The sequence below is a fragment of the Rhea americana genome, unplaced genomic scaffold, assembly GCF_003343005.1.
Source record: "Rhea americana isolate MKP2758 unplaced genomic scaffold, rheAme1 scaffold_94, whole genome shotgun sequence".
Taxonomy (NCBI): Eukaryota; Metazoa; Chordata; class Aves; order Rheiformes; family Rheidae; genus Rhea; species Rhea americana.
The window spans coordinates 339,021-357,834 of NW_028187133.1; the positions used below are offsets into that span (position 1 = coordinate 339,021).

An 18,814-nucleotide genomic window follows, 5' to 3' on the forward strand; every position below is an offset into this window, starting at 1 on the left:
TTCCCTGGGATCCTTAACCTTCATAAAATTTGATATAATACTATTTCAGGCACTGGCTGCAACTATTTTAAGAGTGAGAGAGTGCACACAACTGGCAGTTCTCTGCAGTGGAGATGTGTGGTGGAAGGAGTGATTAATATATRACTTGTGATCCCATATGATCTATGCTAGGTGTTTCCCAGATGAATTCATAATGCCAGTGCTCCTTGCATCTTATTTTATTGCATGAACAGCACAACTTAGCMATGCATACAAAAAGATATTTGATAGATCACAAAAACAGTGTTAAGGAGGCTCTGCAAAAGCTATCCTTTTCTTACCTTCTCTAAAATTTCAGACTTATGAAAAATCTAAAGCTAAAAACAATTAGCTTTTGTTTTTCTTTTCCTTTTTTTCCTTCTTTTTTTTTGCCTGGGAATATTGCATGTTGGGGACATAACTTCAGTGCTTTGGCTAGAAATTATGACTTATAGGTAAGATGAAAGAATATACCACATTCTTATTTGTAATTGCATACATTATTGATTTTTTAAGCCATATGAATCACTTTCTGTAAAGTTATCTTGTAATGTTATTTGTAACTTTTACTKGGACAACTTCAAATAATCTTGGTTTACTAACTCTTCATAATCGATGTCCATTACTTTTTCAGCATTTATTACTGTACTGTACATTGGTTAGTCTTTAATAGTAAGTGCAGTTATGGCCATATGTATGCACAGTGCTGCATGAGACTGCTTTTAGGAGTGAAAGATTATACCTTCATCAGAACATCAGACACCGCATGGTATTCTCTCTGCATAAGTGATGCTGCCATCGCTACGTCTGTGTAGCTGAACAATTACAGCAGTAGAAAACCTTAGCATAGAAACACCGTATCAGTGAATCACTCTAATCTTCCAGTATTTCAATTTCTAGTCTGGCAGAATTACGGTTGCTGGAACACAGAAAACACATAAATGATACCTTGGTGTAAACACTATTTTAGACTGTACTAGCAGACATAGAATTATGTTATATGYCAAAAAATACATTTAAAGGTAGCCATTGCAGTTACGTAAATCTCTACCGGAAAAGATTCTATGTACTGCAGAGCCTTAGAGGACTCAAGCTAGCTCCTTATAACTGCAACACAAACAATTTTTGTTTTTTTTTTTTCTTTCTTTCCCAATCCAGTGCAGATTCAATCCCAGCCAAGGTATTTTTTGTTCAGCTACAGTTAACARAAACCACTGCCAGAGTTCTCCTCCCCACAAATATCATTGTGACCTGAATTTTATTGCTGTGTAACAAATTGAGAGATTATGAGAATTACAATATTTAAAAACATCTCTATCTCTGATCTCTTTGACACCTTGGCAAGAAARGGCATTGTAAGTGGAGGAGAACTGCAATTTTAAAGTGATTTATTCACTCATTGTGTAATGGAAGATACTAATTAACTATAATTATTGATTTTGAGGAATATACTTTTAATAATTCAGTAGGAAAATGGTTAATAAATGCTAATAKCCAATAGTGTTTTATATCAGTTGCAGTTAAACATCTGTTCAGGACCTTTTCTCATAAATGAGACAATATCAATTGACCTAGCAATTTATGTCGTTCATTATGACATACCATACTTATACAGATCATATATAAAATGTTCTAAGTGAATATTAACTCAGCAAAGTAAGAATTTCAGTCAATATTGCAAATTCAAAACTGAAAATTGAAACAAATGGAAAATTATTCCTGTTAATAATATATTACCTTGTACTTATCTACCCATTAATGCACCCTAACTTAGCAGAGGTCATGGCCCACAGAGRTAGCCTACACCCCAGGAGGAATCCCAGCCTTCCTGCACCTTTTTCTTCAATATCCAACACATAAAAAACAATTACTGCCTTTACATATAAATCCAAGATTTTTCTTTTATTTTGAATGCATTTGGTTTATAGCAGAACCTGTAYGACAGTATATTTTTGTGTATTCATTTATCAGGATTACGAGACCTTGAATACGGAAAGAACGCTTTTTTTTTTCTTCTTCTTCTTTTTTACAATGAAGAATAGGACTTGCATCAAAGAATTCAGCTGGTTTACCAGCCTCTATAGTCACTAAGTGGTTTCATGGAGATCTTTGTCTGCATTAAAGCATCTGCTACTGTGCTGAAGATTATGATCCTCATGAAACGAGTCAGCTGGTTCAGACACAAACTGAACATTCCCACAGTGGTATGATTCTTCAACAAGTCAAAAGCTATTGTGTTAGATATTCAGTCACAGATAGAAGTTTCAAGAGAAACGTATTCTTTGATATGAAAGCTATTTAGTTGTAGGACACCTCAACTCTATGGAACTCCCTCCCAGTCCAAAACCACTTAAAAATGCTTTACCAAGCATGCCAGAAAATGGAATCAGTTAACAGAAAAATTGTTCTCCTTTGACTAATAGTTATATGATTCATTTGGTCAGCCCAGATGTCATTTGTATTTTTAATTTTTATGCATGTAAAATAAAAATATCAGAGAGAATTTTTTTGCTACATATCTCAAATGTTATTTAGACCCCAGGCCACTTTTGACCCATTTAAACAAGTCTTTAAGTACCTGAATCTCAAASAATGTTTCAAACAACCTACTCTCAAGCACCTCGCAATTGCTACATATGTAAAATGGATAGAAGTTCTTAGGCACTCCTTTTTCAACCCTAAGATTTTTTCTGAGGGCATTTTTCACCTCCTTTTCAAAAACTGAGGAACTTCGTGACTAGCAATGCAGGACTCAAAGGGTCTGTTGCTCTGGACCAAGAACACTCATTAGGGGACCTGCCTGTACCCTTGATCAGGCACAGAGCAGAAACAGAACAAAACTGGGGTTCTAGACTGTACCCCTCGGTTACTTCTGCTTTTGKTTTTTTTTGTTTTTAGTTTTGGGGTTTGTTTTGTTTTGTGATCAATTAATTTCAAACATTAAAGTGTAAGCAGTCCAGAAGTAGAGAATGGGGTTCGAGTTTGCCTTCTTCTACCTGAGTGTCCCAAAATTAAATTTCTGATTCTAACTATGTCTGTTTGTGTTATAGTCTATATCCAAAGTTATGACTTTTCAAGAACACCATAGATTTAGTAGACCGGTCCTGATTTAGCCAACTGAGCTTAGAACTTTGAGAAAACTCCAAGCACCTAGTGTTACCCCCATATCATTGTGTGCCCACAAGCAGGATGTTAAACCATCCTCTCCAGTCTATTGAGCTTTTTGAGAGAAATATTYGGGATGGCGGATCATGTTAGCTAGTTCTAATAGCGTATTTCACTGTTAGGAGTATTGATATCAAAGGAAGAAATTCCTGCAGTAGTTTTGCAGCCCAGAGACTTGGTGACTGTATTTGTCATAAGAGGTCTGAAAAAAATAAAGGGATAAGAGGTTGAAAAGTATTCTTTCTTCTGTCTGTGTTAGCCCTCTGTTTTATTTTTCCTCATGCATTTTTTTCACTTTTTTATCACTCTTGCTTCCATTTTGTAGCAACTTTGAAACAAACTTATGACCACAAGGCTTCACAGTTCATCCTGTGCTTGTTTCTATGAATAGGCACAGGGCATACTTGTAAAGCAAAACAAAGAGCTAATGGTTATAAAATAGGCTAAGATCATTTTCATAAAGACATAATGTGCAGTAATAACAACACAGACCAGTAAACTGAACACATCCTCTGCTTACCCTGAAGGATTTGCAGTCAGAATGAAATGTGTTGCCTTTTCACTGCAGCTGGTAGCAGTGCTAACTAGACTAAAGGTAGGCTCAGTATATGTAATTCTTCTTCTGTGTTCTCCTCATTTTGCTATGTAGGCATAACTTTCAAACTTTATGGCAAAAATACTGATAGATCTTTCAAATCACTGTCCTTGCAGCTGAATCAGTAGGACAGAAGCTGTTCTGTTAGAAAGGTGCGGCTTATATTACAGACTGAAGTTCAGTTCAGCAGCGAACAGTTGTATTCGGAAGCTTTCCTAGCCAGATCTTTAAAATATTCAGGAGCTAGGACTGGATACTGTAATATCAGATCATTATTAGCAATTATTCCAGTACTTTCATTTGATGATGGACATGAAACTGAGGTGCACTAGAGGATAAAAGATATTCAGAAAATGTGAGGAAATTAATTTTCGTTCAAAGAATAATATTGTGGCAGATACTGGCTTCAGTGACAGACGCTAAATCTTAGTTATAAAGACCATATATCTAGAAAACAATATAAAAAAAGTCTACTTTTTCACAAAATTTCTCCAAATACCACTGTGATTAAATGTAAATCATTACATACATATTAGCAGTCTGAATTTAGGTTACTTTAATTTTAGCCATTTCATTTGCAAGATTGTGTATTTTATTTAAACAGACAGAATATTTCCCTTCCCTTGAAGTTTACATGCTGAGATTGTAAGTACAGCCAGACTGATTTTCCTGTTACTTTTCTGCATAAATGGAAAGGACTGAATTAGCATCATGATATCACAGGAAAGGAACTGACTTGTTTCTCTGAAGGAAGTCTGGAAACAAAGCAAATGGTGCTGAGATACAACGTTTCCTTTCTCTAACATAACTCCTCCTCTGTAATTTTCTTTTTCAGATTGGCCAGTTACCTTATTCTGCAAATAAATCAGACCACTTGATGTATCTGACTGGTTGAGGGCATGCTAGAGGGATACTAATCCTGTAGGATTTTAAGTCAGCTCTGTTTGTGAAAATGGTACACAAATGCCCTTTTGTACCAATTACCAAGGTCCTGCAAAACATTTTTTCCATTACATTTGGTACCAGTCTAGGGTGGCGTGTCATCTGACTGTGCTAATTTTCAACAGTGTAGCAGTTCTAACAGTTACAGTTCTTGCACATTTGAAAAATTCTAACAGTTTTATGTAGCATTTGATTTCACACTTTTTAGGGCAACTTCTAGCCTTCTTAATTCACAGCCATCATTGAGGAATGTGTGAAATTCAGATCTGAAGCAGTAATCAAAGTAAAATGTCAACCTACAGGCAGAACAACTCAAACTATTGATAAAGACTATACTCTAAAAAAAAATATGAAAGCATACAGTGATTGCTAACTTTTGACTTCAAGCAGTGTTTTCAGTAATTCTCGTTCTAGTACTTAGCACTTTTGTGCACTTCCCCGCGCTTCATTTCTCATGTTCAAATGGTTGTACAAGCTGAAGCAATTAGTCTTCATAAAAGGCTTGTGCAGTTGGTTTTACATTATCTTTAATTTGCAGTAGGAAAAAATGAGTTAGAAAGGTCAAGATTTGGTTCTTCAAATGCACTTAGGTACCTAGCTACTTTTTGTTTTCTGCTTTTGCGACTTACTTTTGATGCCATTTAATGAAATAGCTTGATCTGAATTAACTGTAAATATTCAGATAGAGACACAGTCTTCCTGGTGCTTTTGAGAGTTCATAAAATGAGTGGAGGAAATCTAAGAAATTTTCCTTAAGCTTGTACAGTTCAGTTACTATATAAAGAGAAGTCCTGTGCTGCCGTCWTTGCCTCTGAGGGCTGGTGGCACCTAAAGAAAGGCTGCACAAGGAGATAGTGCTGTGACCTTCTCCTCTTGTTTTTGGTAGCAGAGGAAGAAATCTACAGGACAAGTGAGAAGTAAATGAATCTCACAGATGTAGGTAGAATGCAACAGAGGCTGCACATCTAGAAGCTTTGTGAGACATTCTGTTCTGGAAGTCAAAAATCTGGTATTCTGTTGGGGTGGGAATTCTTTATACTACATTCAACATAAACGTACAAAGCCTGATGAAGGAAGTTTTACTATTCTTGTTCTGAGAACTGCAAAGATCTAGGATGCTTAGATATTTCTTTTGCCTTGTCTGGGCACAGGTCTACGGATTACTTCTGTAGTTGCACACATTCTGCACTAACAGCATAATTAGGTACATGATGAAACACCATTGCTGGATTTAAGTGAGATAAGAGTTAACCCTAGGCTTTATTTCCCRATATATATGAGATGATTTCTGAAAATCAGTGCTCTCCAAATACAGTGTATCTATTTAGTTACTTCTGGGTTGTAAGTCTCATATGACTGATGATGGAATGTCGGTACCTTCTCTGCTTATCAGCTGGAGAGGTAGGCAGGCAGTACTAACTGAGGGTTGTACAAGGTGTATGCGAACATATCAGTGATCTTATTTCACTTCTCTAGAAGTTACCTATTTCAGAGTTAAAGCTCTTGTCAGTCAAAGAAGACAAARATTGGAAAGGCGTAGAGAGCCGAATTACCTTCTGGGGCAGAGAAATTCATCTGGTCATTGATAAGGAAAATTACTTTATCTGGTTTGTTCTGATCAGAGAATGGTTAATCTAACAACTTTTGTAAACAGTAAGTTCATGAAAAATATGGCAAGTGGCATTGTTGGTGTCATTCACATAATCACCTCAAGCTTCTAAATAGGTTTAAATTCATGTGTTAGTAAAAATGAACTCAGTCTGGGATTCTGATGCAGCATTCTATGATGCATATATTTAGCCATTAACTTCATTTGATCCAGATCTTGAAAAAGTCTTTTGTACAGGCAAGTGGCSTTTAGTTGTATCTCAAGTTACTGCTTAATTCTATCTTTTGAAGAATATGYAACCTTCCAGACGGTGTCCTGTACTGCAGTCTTCGTTGATTAGATTGATGGCACATTTCTTATACAGTAATATATAAGTATATTCAGTATATGCAATATAATATAATATACAATATATAATATATACAGTAATAATTCCACCATAACATGGAACAAGAAAAATACATTGTTTAATATATATTAGATTTCATTGTTGTTTAATCATATTTACTGTGATGCATATGGARAAGGAATATGGGGTTATATTCTACTGTACAAACACAGAGAATATCTATCCAAGAGTGCTTACTGCTTTGAGGAATGATTTGCAGAGAGGAGTATTATCTCTGTCTATATGTCAGCTGAAAGCTTTCAGGTGCATGGATAGAGAATATAGATGAAGGAAGACAACTGAAAAATGAGAGATCGCACACAGGCTATGAATAGGCAAGGTGGAGAGATGTGATTTTGTCATTAATATTAAAATAYTGATACAAAAGTGTGTTCTATAGTCAATCTTTTTACATTAAAAAAAAAAATGATTTGCTCTGTACCAGCTAAAAAATAGAGTGCAGTCGTGATATGGGAAGATGGACCCTTTCAGAAAGTCATTATTTAGATTTTCCTTCATAAAATTCATTCAGAATTTATTATTTCATGTTATCTGTAGGATTATTAAGCAAAGGAAGTGTCCAAAGTGAATGTTACAAAACAGCATTAGTTAAAACAGCTATGGTTTACTTTGTCTCTCTTATCTATGATGTTGTTGTCTATGATGTAGCTTTTYGTGGTGCCTCATGTAATTGCTGTTTTTATTCATAGCTTAGGGTGCTTTACGTTTTAAGTGCTGTATAAACATTAAATCTCATATGGMTTCTATAAATTTTATACCATAACATACTCATATGGTAAAATTATCTCAACTTTTTTAAGTTAGAAACAGAAAGTTCAGATACTAAACTGAAACTAGAAGATACAAGACTGTACCTAGGATTAGAAAAAAAAGTTAGGCTATTGGGATTTTTGGAAGGTATTGGGAAGTAATTGTATGAACAGAGCAAATTGCTGTGAGGAAGGCAATGCACTGGTAGTTTAAAATCCAAGTTCCCAGGGACTCCTGACATCCACCATTGCATACAGACCAGGCCTAAGAGAAAGACAGATAAGTGCTGTATAATTCAGAATATTTTGAAAGCAGAAAACATGATGAGTGTAAAACAGAGAAGGAAATGCTGAGCGCTGACTCTTAGAGCTCCAAATAGGTAGAAGAACTAGTGACTGCAGGGAAGAGATTAATATGAAAACCTGTTTCTGTAAGTTGTGTAAGAATGGGATGGCTGGAGTTTGCATCTATGAAAGTTTAAAACAATGCATAAATAAAATATGTCTGTTTTAGAGACAGAAAACAATTGTTAGAGAAAAAATGAGAAAGAGAGGAAATGATCATCTTTAGGTATAAATAAATTTTCTGGTTTTACAGTAAACTGCTTCTGGATTTAGATTATACTGATTATAGTTCAAGATTATTATGTTGTGAATTTAAAGTAAACAGTGTTATTTGATGAACTATTCAATGTGTTGTTCTTCATTTTTGTGATTATACTCCTCATGGTCAGTAGCCCTCAAGTGTAGTAAACTACATTTGCTGTGAAGAGACACTGATGTTTTTGAGATGACTGAATTATGCAGTTCTAAAACCTGAAAATACATCTAAAATTGCAGTGATGAGTGTTTTTGTGCTAAAAGTTAGTTTTAAAATTCCAGAAGAAGTGTATATGAGTATGCAATGCATCTTAAATGGAAACAATGCAAGCAGGGTACAGAGCTCATGAGTCTTGCTGCAAGTAGTAGATATATTGAGATGCTGTTTAGGACTTTAGTGACTGCTGGGAAAGGCTGCAAACTTGCTGTCATAGAAGACTTATGAGAGAGCTTTCCAAAGGACAAAGAGGAATTAGGCTGCGCAGGCTTTCAGTCAGAGTTTGAGACCTTGTGCTGTTGAAAATATTTATGTGTTTTCCTGGCAATGTTCAAAGAAGTGCTACTTTTTTATTATCAAACCATAGCCTTTGAAGTATTTTTTTTTATTTTTCAATTCATTTTCATAAATAACGTTTAGCAGATGAAAATATCTATTTACCACTTTTCACATACAACTCAAGGACAGGAAAGAGAAAAGTTAGATTTAACTAAAAAGGTTGAGGAGATCGAGGAAAGAGGAAGGCTTACAGCTTGGCTGCCTAATTACAACCCCTGCACTGGACTCAGCCTGACAGTTCATTACACATTTTCCTAGATGTGGTCAGGAAGAGGATTGCTGGTGTCATAAATTGTTTGACCATCTGTTGTTTGCTGCATTTTTTCATGAGGGACCCATTGTCCCCYCATGATTATGTGTCCAAGTTTGCTGCATATCACAATTTCATATTGTCTTGTATGACAGGAATTGATCATAATTGTCAGATTACATGATAGGACTTTTTTATACATCTGATTTGTTAATAGATATGTGTTCTTCTTATGCTGGGAAGTTGCCTGCATAGTCCCTATCTGAGCAGAAAAATGGTTTTAAAGAGGCTTTATACAAGATTGCATAAGAGGCTTCATCGTCCTGAAAAGTTGGATATCACAGTGCTAGAAATTTGAATACATCTTAAAATAAATTTTAAAAATCCTAAATTCCTGACAATATTGCCATCTTTGAAGCTTTGAAACAGCAATTCGCCTAGTAAACARGAGCTCTTCCTTCTTCATSATTTCCATAARTGAAATGCTGCCCTTCCCAAGCTGTAACTAACTCAAACACAACTTTGGTGAATGTTCCAAGGCTTAGGTACCGTTTCAAGAGAGCACACTTATTCAGAGACGCTCATATWCATATAATTAGGAATGCTAAGATTAAAGAGGTGTTTATTGTTGTCTGATTGGAACGGATTTTTTCATCAATGACCTGGATGAGGGGACAGAGTGCCTSCTCAGCAAGTTTGCAGATGATACCAAGCTGTGAGGAGTGGTTGATACACCTGAGGGCTGTGCTGCCATTCAGAGAGACCTGGACAGGCTGGAGAGCTGGGCAGAGAGGAACCTCCTGAGGTTCAACAAGGGCAAGTGCAGGGTCCTGCACCTAGCGAAAAATAACCCTAGGCACCAGGACAAGCTGGGGGCTGACCTTCTGGAAAGCAGCTCTATGGAGAAAGACCTGGGAGTGCTGGTGGATGACAAGTTGACCACGAGCCAGCAAYGTGCCTTTGTGGCCAAGAAAGCCAACGGTGTCCTGGGCTGCATTAGGAAGAGCGTTGCCAGCAGGTGGAGGGAGGTGATCCTGCCCCTCTACTCAGCCCTGCTGAGGCCTCATTTTGAGTCCTGTGTCCAGTTCTGGGCTCCCCACTACAAGAGAGACATGGAGCTACTGGAGAGAGTCCAGCGTAGGGCTATGAAGATGATGAGAGGGCTGGAGCACCTGCCCTATGAGGAACAGCTGCGAGAGCTGGGCCTCTTCAGCCTGGGGAAGAGAAGACTGAGGGGGGATCTTATCAATGGGTACAAGTACCTGAAGGGAGGGTGTCAAGGGGATGAGGACAAACTCTTTTCAGTTGTCCCATGTGACAGGACAAGAGGCAATGGGCAGAAATTGAAGCACACGAAGTTCCCCCTGAGCATGAGGGGGAATTTCTTCCCTGTGAGAGTGACGGAGCACTGGCCCAAGTTGCCCAGAGAGGTTGTGGAGTCTCCTTCTCTGGAGATCTTCAAGGCCCACCTGGATGCARCCCTGTCTAACATGCTGTAGGTGACCCTGCTGAGTGTGGAGGTTGGACTAGATGCTCTCCAGAGGTCCCTTCCAACCTTACWGATTCTATGATTCTATGATTAAGCATCTGTTTAATTAAATTTCTTAAGTGGATCCTGTRAATTTGTTTTCTCTTTGAGATGAATCATTTTGTACACAAGAGTCTCTTCCTTGTATCAAGATGTTGGAGCTTTTCTCACTTGTTTTGAAGTAGGATTAAAACTTTTGCACTCAAATAATTTTAACCTGCRTCAAAGCATTCAGAGGTATAGTTAAAATGCAAGTTCTGTACTAGAATCAGACACTATTTAATCCATGCTATAATCAGCTTGACTGTAAATGTAAGTTGACCTCAAACAAAGCCTAGAACAAAAGCTTTTTTTATGAGTGCACCCAACCAATTTGGAAATATTTTCCCTAGTAGTTTTCAAAACCAATTTAGTTCACAAGTGATTTAAGCTTGGTTAAAAGAGAGCCTGTCAGTGGTTGTTTGTATAAAGAGAAGCAGTTTAGAAACTGCTTCCAGTGAAAGGAAAGAAAATTTAAAGTGAATCAGCAGAGCTTTCAGAATAATAATTCCTAATAGGAAAAAAAAAAAAAAAAAAACTGCTTCCAGTGAAAGGAAAGAAAATTTAAAGTGAATCAGCAGAGCTTTCAGAATAATAATTCCTAATAGGGAAAAAAAAAAAAAAAAAAAAAGAAAAAAAAAAGAAAGAAAGAAAGAAAAAGAAAAGGATTCAAAACAGTAAAGCTAACAAAAGCACTCAGATCTAGAGAAGATACTATAATTAAGGAAACCTGGATGAAAGTACTAAAACAGCAGGAAAGCTGAATTGATTTTTTGGAGCTGTATAATACAAGGAAAGATTGACAGATATATACTAGAAAATCACCTGCTGTGCACAAGGAAGAAATACCTCTTTCATATACAGTCCTTTGATATTTTTAAGGCTATTGATCAGATAAGATTATTCTTCTGGCTATAGTGAGTTTCTATGGACTTGGCCATTGCATGAGGTTTTCAAAAGAAGATCTGAATCACTTTTACAGTATGATAGTATTTTCTAGGAAGAGATTTAACCATTCTTTGCATGAAGTGTAATTCATATTAAAGTTTAAACTGATAAAATATGATGTTCTTTTAAGTTTCCAGTGTTTTAAAACAAAATTGCACTAGCAATAAATAATAATAGTTTAAAAATAAATTGAATTACATTCAGCATTTATTAGCTGAAGCTGAAGCTGAAGCTGAAGGCTGTTCCTTCCAGTGTCTCTGTCACAGACAATATAGACATGACACTGAAAGATCTTGCTGTGTTAAATATTGAACCCACTACAAGTAGCTTTTGAAATTCTCATTCAATATAGCACTGTTAGTGCTAGAAAGCAAGGTTAAAGTGTTTAGTGCACATAATTTCACTGAAGCCCTCTCGCACACAACTACACAAATGACATGTTAAATGCTTTCAGTGCAGATCACAGAATAATTGAAGGGTCTGTAAATAATAATATTCCTACTTTATAGACAGAAAAAGTGYGGGCATTTAGAAAACTGCTATGCCTTGGAGAACCGCACTGATGTATCACTAGCTACTGTACAAATGATGTCTGTGATATGAGGTACAGAGGAGTTATAATCTTTATTATAAAAAAGGGAACTATTAGTCAAAAAATGAAATTAAACACAGCTGTGACTGGATTATTAGCATGTTATTATCCAGGCCTCTCTGCATATTGCAGCATTTAAAAAAAGACTAAGGGATGTGTTGCCGTACTAAGGGTGTCACCCATCTTACACAAAACTTTGATTTCTTCAGATCAGATTTAATTCAAAGGAGAAAATTCCTACTACTGAATTATCAGTATCATGCCATACCGTGTAAGCACTTATTGATGATTTTTCTTTCCAAGCTGAGTTCTAATCCAAAGATCAAAGGAATATTTTAAAATGGGAAATGGTAATGAAAAGTGTGTCCCTTACCAATCTACAGAAGTGTTATAAGAAGATGGGAGGACAGTTTATCTATCCTAAGCCTATTTCTTCATGTGCCAAAAGGTTACTGATGTGATGTTATGGTGCCTGGGAGTTTTGTTCTTGCCTCGTCCATCCCTTCTTTATGGGATTTCTGTCTTTTCTTCCATTTTCTCTCACTGTTTATTACATTCCTCCTCCATATGATTCTGGATAGCTAGATTTTTTTCTCTGTCTACATGAGGAGTTTGTCACTATACTAGTAAAAATTTGGAACCTTGTTTGATATTATATACACCGTGGCTGCCTGATTTTCTTTTTATGACTTGTAAAGCTTCATCTACATTAGCAGATAATAGGAGTAGATTTCCAGGGCAAATTAGCTGGTGCTGAGACCCAACATCCATCTCAGTCTTGATTCAGGGAGCTTTAATTCAGACTTGATCTGTTCAGCCCCACAGACTGAATGCCCATTAGCAGCTGGAGTACCCGAGATGTGATCCTGGAGAGAATCTTCTGGTTGAGGTTCGTCTGAAGGAAATTTAGTTCCTGAATTCTGAAAYCGTTCCACGTTGTGAACCAAAGCATTACAACGGGGACAACTTGAGATCTTCTTCAAAAGCACACTCCTGCTCTGAACTAAAACATTAATATAGACATGAAATATGTTTCAGCAATACATTCTAAATTTGTTTCCAATTTTGCAACCTCAAAATTCTGATATTTTCCTTGTTGTTTCTATCAAGAACTATTCACTTTCTTCAGCTCCTAGATATAATTATCCAATATCTTTGCCTTGGAGCCATTCACAGCTGTACAGTGCAGGCAAAAGAAATTACCATTTTGATTTGCTGACCATTTTCATTTGCTTCATACTTATACAAAGAATAGCAGGATAACATGAAATTGTGAATCCCACTTGGGAGRAGAGAAGTCCTCAGTCTTTAGAGCATTTGTTTATTTTTCTCCAAACAAGATTAATTCAGTGGAATGTGGGAGACCTTGTCCTTTTCTTAACCAGGTACTGTGAAAGATTGCTTTGAGAAAGGACAGCAGTAAGTCATTTGAGACATCACATTTCAGGATACTAATTCTTGTGAATTGCCTGTGATATTTTTGCTGTATGGCTAGCTRTTATATTGTCAAGCTCCATATTATTTTGGATAACTTTTTAAATCTGTTATTTTCTTTACCTCACTGGGRATTCCTCATCTTTGTCATTAGGATGTTATTATGACTTAACATCAGTAGTGAAATGTTAGGATATTGCTCATTTTGATAAGAATAAATCCTTCACTATATTTATGAGATTTGTTATTCTTAATCATCTACTAAATGCTAAAAATAAGACTATAAAAAGAAATTCTAATTTTGATGTATAGTTCAATAGAATAGTTGATGAAATTTGGGTTTTTTTAAGATGAGGGCTAAGGTCTGTGTATTTTGGCAGTCAGCAGCAATGATCCTTCTTCTATACAAACAGACAGAAATACATTCGATACCTCGTTTTAAGAAGAATGTCACTGTCAGTTACAAACGTCCAGGAAGAACTGAGCCTCTTGTTGGTTTTTTTAATTAGCTGAACTACATAATACTGATATTAAACCAGTTGAAAGCAGGCTCTTCAATGCTACACAAACTAAAGCAATTCAGTTTCTCATTTACATTCTTCTACCAGTGTCTGCAGCAGACCTATAAATAGAATAGGCTACACATAGAAATTTATTTTTGCAGCTGATAGCAATTTTCTTTTGCAAAGGTGTCTGGAGGCATTATTCATGAGATTCATGCTGGTAGACTTTCCAGCTGAGATTTGCACTCCCCCAGAACTGTAGGTGGTCAGTTTGGAAATAAACTGATTGACTGTTATGCACAAAGACTGTCAGAGGAATTACTTATTTTCTTCTTTTAATAAATGCAGGAGTTCTCTCAGCTCTAGATTATTTGCTCTAACCTGATTGTCTGGATATTATAAGYAGCAGACACATTTTTAGAAATCACATTTACTTGACATTTTATCTCTAAACTTCCTAATGATTATGCTATTATCAGGAAAAACATAATGGCTGTGGTTTGACATAGCTCACATCATGCCTTCTCTGTTCAGACCCACGGGCACATGTGACCTTCTCAAGTATTAGACAGACACATTTTTGTTCGATACTGAGTATGTGTAGTAATCACATAAACTGACCTATGCAGCTCATAAAACAAGGGGAAAAGCAAATAAAGCCTACAGTCAAACTGATGGCTTGGAATGCTTTTCCCTTCTAGGTTTCATGACATGTCTGCCACAGGGGTATCTTTGCACACTAAAAAAAAAAGAATTCTTGCAAAAAAAGTAGCCACACGTCTAAACATGTGTTTTTCTCACCCCGCCAGACTGACTACAGTTTATGATTTTCCCTTGTCTATTATAATACCTTTTTTCATAACTGAGAACATAGGATATATGAAAGTAAAGATATCAWCTGTTTATTCTGGTTCAATTTTAGTTTAATCATTACTGTAAGTATTCATATTTCAGTTTTCCTTTACATCATCCTGTGCTGTCAAAAGCTGTATCTATATGTCAAGAGCTTTATATGTAGTACATTAATGTACAAATGATGTTTCTACTTGCAAAGTAAACCAGTAACTGTATTTTCTCTTCTCTCCTCATTTTCATTTTCAGGCATAATAGAAAAGCTATTTTTCTTTAGCAATTATTTTGAGTATATTATGAAAGCAGCAGCACAAATAACAGATGAAACAYATTAGAAAAGTTACAGATTTTAAGATGAAAGAGAAGACAAAATAAAATATGAAATTACACAAAATAGAACCTGTCAACACAAGTCACCCATAAAGCATTCTGGCATTTCTAATGCCAAGTAGACAAGCAAAAATAAATTTTAAATAAAATAAATAAATAAACTAGAAACAAATATTTTACAACCACAAGTCAAATATTATTGATTTTCTGTGAAATAAGACCCATCCTTTTTCCTTTTTTAAAGTGTGCTATGATGTTTATACATATTTTTTGTTTTTAATTTAAATCTGTCAGTGATGCAGAAAATTGGTTTTGTGAATGCCCTAAACTCTATTCCGGAAAACTCTGCCAGTTCATGGCTTGTGATGAAAACCCATGTGGAAATGGTGCTACCTGCTTTCCAAAGTCCAAGCAAGATGCTGTTTGCCTTTGTCCRTATGGAAGATCTGGAATGCTCTGCGCAGACGGTAAGGATCACGTTCTTCATGAATTACTCATAGCTTTTGTCATTCATAGAAGTTGTTCTGAGACACAAGCTGAATGCTTCGAAGTCAAAACATGGTAAGTGGCCACCTCCCCAGCTACAAACACATTCCTGCCCAAAATTCAGGAATATCTGAGCTGAGCACCTCCCCTGTATATTATCTTATAACAGTGTCAGCCAGAGGTTTGTCTGAATTTAGGGAAATATGACTTCAAATATTTCGTAARCAAAGGGAGCGTATCAACAACACTCCACCAGATGCTAAAATTTGATTAATTGATCAGGTCAAAAAAAGAGAAACAAATTAAAATTTGTCAAGTACTTTGCTATCATTCAGCAAGCAGGTTGAAAGGAAATTAATAAAGCGAAGCAAATAGGACTTTTTGACTAATATTGTCAAATAAAGAACTTTGATTTCTCAGGCATTGATCTGTTCTAGGTCAGAAATTCCTATGTGAATATCCAAGGTATTTTTCCCCTAACACTCAGTGGAGCAACCAGTGATGAACTCTGAGTTCCTTGGTATTCTCTCTCAACAGCCAGCAGTGTCTGAGGCACCGGGATTTTGTGTGCTGGGGTTGGTGGCTAGGTTTCAGTTAGCTCTTGATGGGCATTTTTCTTCCATGAATCTCTCCAAATTGTCTTTGAGAACATGTAAACATTTATGATGYACAGCACCCCGTGGTAAAGAGCTCCACAGCTTAAGTATATAGGATGTGCAGAAGTACTTCTTTTTCTTTGCTTACCCATACCAGCCGCTAAATAACATTAATGGCTCAAGCTTTTGTCTTAGAAGGGATATTTTAGAGTTGTTCCCTGTTCATCTTCTCCATGCCTCTCCTGGTTTTATAGATCCTCTTTATTTTCTTCCCAAAGTCATTTTTTTAAGAGATTAAGTTTATTTAATCATTTTTGGCACACCAGCCATGCTGTATCTTTATTTATCCAGGTTGCTTTTCCCTGTTTTCAGTCTACTGTATCCTTCTTAAGATGAGGTCCAAAGCTGACCGCAGAATTCAGTATGTGATAATGCCACTGTTTTTATACAGTGTTGTTTTGAAGTTTTTTGCTGTTTTATTCCGTGTTATTTTCTTAATCATTCCTTACATTCTGTTTCTTTTKAAGAGAAATGTTTAAGAGAGCACATTCATGTTGTCATAAAGCGGTCTATTAAAATTCCTAAAACTTTTTTCTTTAAATGCTGATAGCCAGATCAGAGTCTATTATTCATATAAGGCTAGGACAGTTCCTGCCATCTGACTCAATTCACATGTATTAAATAACATCTCTTTTTTTTGTCCCCTGTAGTCATTCAGTGAAGATCTTCTGCAGCTTTTAGTTAACTGTTTCTAGTCTAAATTGAAAGAAAATACTAAAGTTAGTGGGTTTGATTAAATGACAAACCTGAAGGCTTGAAAGCATAGAAAGAATGAAATTTTTTAAGTGAAAAGTGGAAACTCTATCTGGATCTTCACTATAAGCAAGAAAAACAGGGGGGAAAACATCAGTTTAGTAGGACAGAGCATAAATCTTCCAGGGTCAATAAGCCCAGAACTTAGAGAATTATCAGAATATGAAAAAATATTTTAGTGAACTATTTCTTAAGAGTAAATAAAGTGAGCACAGATAGAGATCCTGTTAAGATGAMCATTGCATTTAAAATTACAATGAGTTATAAAAGGTCATTTTTTCACAGAAACAACAAAAAAAGAGGGAAGAAAAAGAGCTTTAATGTTGTAAATTCTGGATGTAAATTCAAGATAGCTCAAGCAGCACTGAACCAGTACATTTAGCAAGGCATTTGGAAATAATGATAGATTGCCTAATTATAATAGTAGAACAACAGAAATTACACCAGAAACAAAAGCCAAATTTTACTGTGGACTGCAACAAAATGAGTGGCCTAGATAATATACATATTAAAAAGAAATGATCCATAAAATTTAAGACAAGCCATTAGTTTTAGCAAATCTCCATTTTAACATATGCAAGTAGTATCCTAGTTTGTGTTTGAAAACARTACTGAAGAAGAAAGACTTGTTTCTCCTAAAGGAAAACAGCTTATCAAATTCAGAGCTCTAAGTGGCATCAGTTATGAGTTTGATCTCACAGTGAGAACAGCATCAGACTCTACATACATGTAAGAAAAAGTGATAATAAAACTATTATCACTGTAAAGTGTTAAAAACATTTGGCATGGTAAATTACAAATGCACCATTTGATATGGCATGCAAACCATTCTAAAAGTCAGAAACTACAGGGCTACTGTAAATATTACAAGTGACAAATGAGGCAAAACTTTAAGGGCAGATAGTAACTTCTATTAGACTAACCTACATAGTGTGGAAAAAAATCAGACAAGCTCGTGATGCTGTCAAGAACTTTTCTTCAGATCTGAAACAGATGGGGCATATTGCTGGCTGGTAACAATTGCTCTGAGTTAATCTTAATTATTTTATGCTTCTGCTTCAGACATCGAGAAAAGCTTCCTAAAAGCATGTCCATTTTTCCAAATATAATAAAATGCGTTACTTTTTGTTACAAAWCTTTCCTTGTTTATATCCCTAGATGACAATTTTACTATCACTGCAAGTAGACCATTAAATACAGAAATCTCTCTCATGAAGCTACATAGCTAAAGCATAATGGATCAATGGGTGGGAGGTATGATAATAAGGGAAGACATGAACTCTGAACTGCAGCTGCTGTAAATCACTATGCTCCTTTCAAGCTTCTTAATATAAATATACCCAGCAGGTTGTTAAATGCTTTGAGTTGCACAGTTCAAAGGATATTTTGCTTGTACCAGTTACTTAATGTCATTAGAATGACTGTACTTCAGTGAAGGACTTGTGTGAGCAAGTAGCTCACAGATTCCACCTCTGCTTGCTCTAGTCTCCATCACCAGTTTCAGGAGCATTTGGTTCCTATTAATTTGAGGAATTAAATGTCCACATGACTTTCAAAGCTGGGGATTTGCTTGAAACAAGGATTTGGCCACTTAATAAAAGAGGAAACACATATTTTTTAGCAATATATGTCATCACTGTGTAACCATTTGGAATGGAGATTATGTCTACACAGGCAGCTGGACTCAGTCCTAGAAGTGACTTTTTTTTCATTGTATGTAAAGGGATCTAGATTATTTAAATTGAGTCCGGTTATTAAGCTCTCACCTTTCAGGAGTATTGCATAAAAGCAGCCATGATC

The 18,814-nt window shown here is 35.9% G+C and overlaps 1 protein-coding gene across 1 annotated transcript in view; it reads left to right on the forward strand.

The window, feature by feature from the left end:
- EYS (EGF-like photoreceptor maintenance factor) overlaps positions 1–18,814 on the forward strand; it is a gene marked incomplete at its 5' end in the record, with an annotated part of 393,942 nt that overhangs the window by 324,200 nt on the left and 50,928 nt on the right. The window contains one exon of the mRNA XM_085324865.1: positions 15,414–15,586. Within this exon, the coding sequence (XP_085180991.1) occupies positions 15,414–15,586 (173 nt within the window). The remainder of the gene's footprint in view (positions 1–15,413; positions 15,587–18,814) is intronic.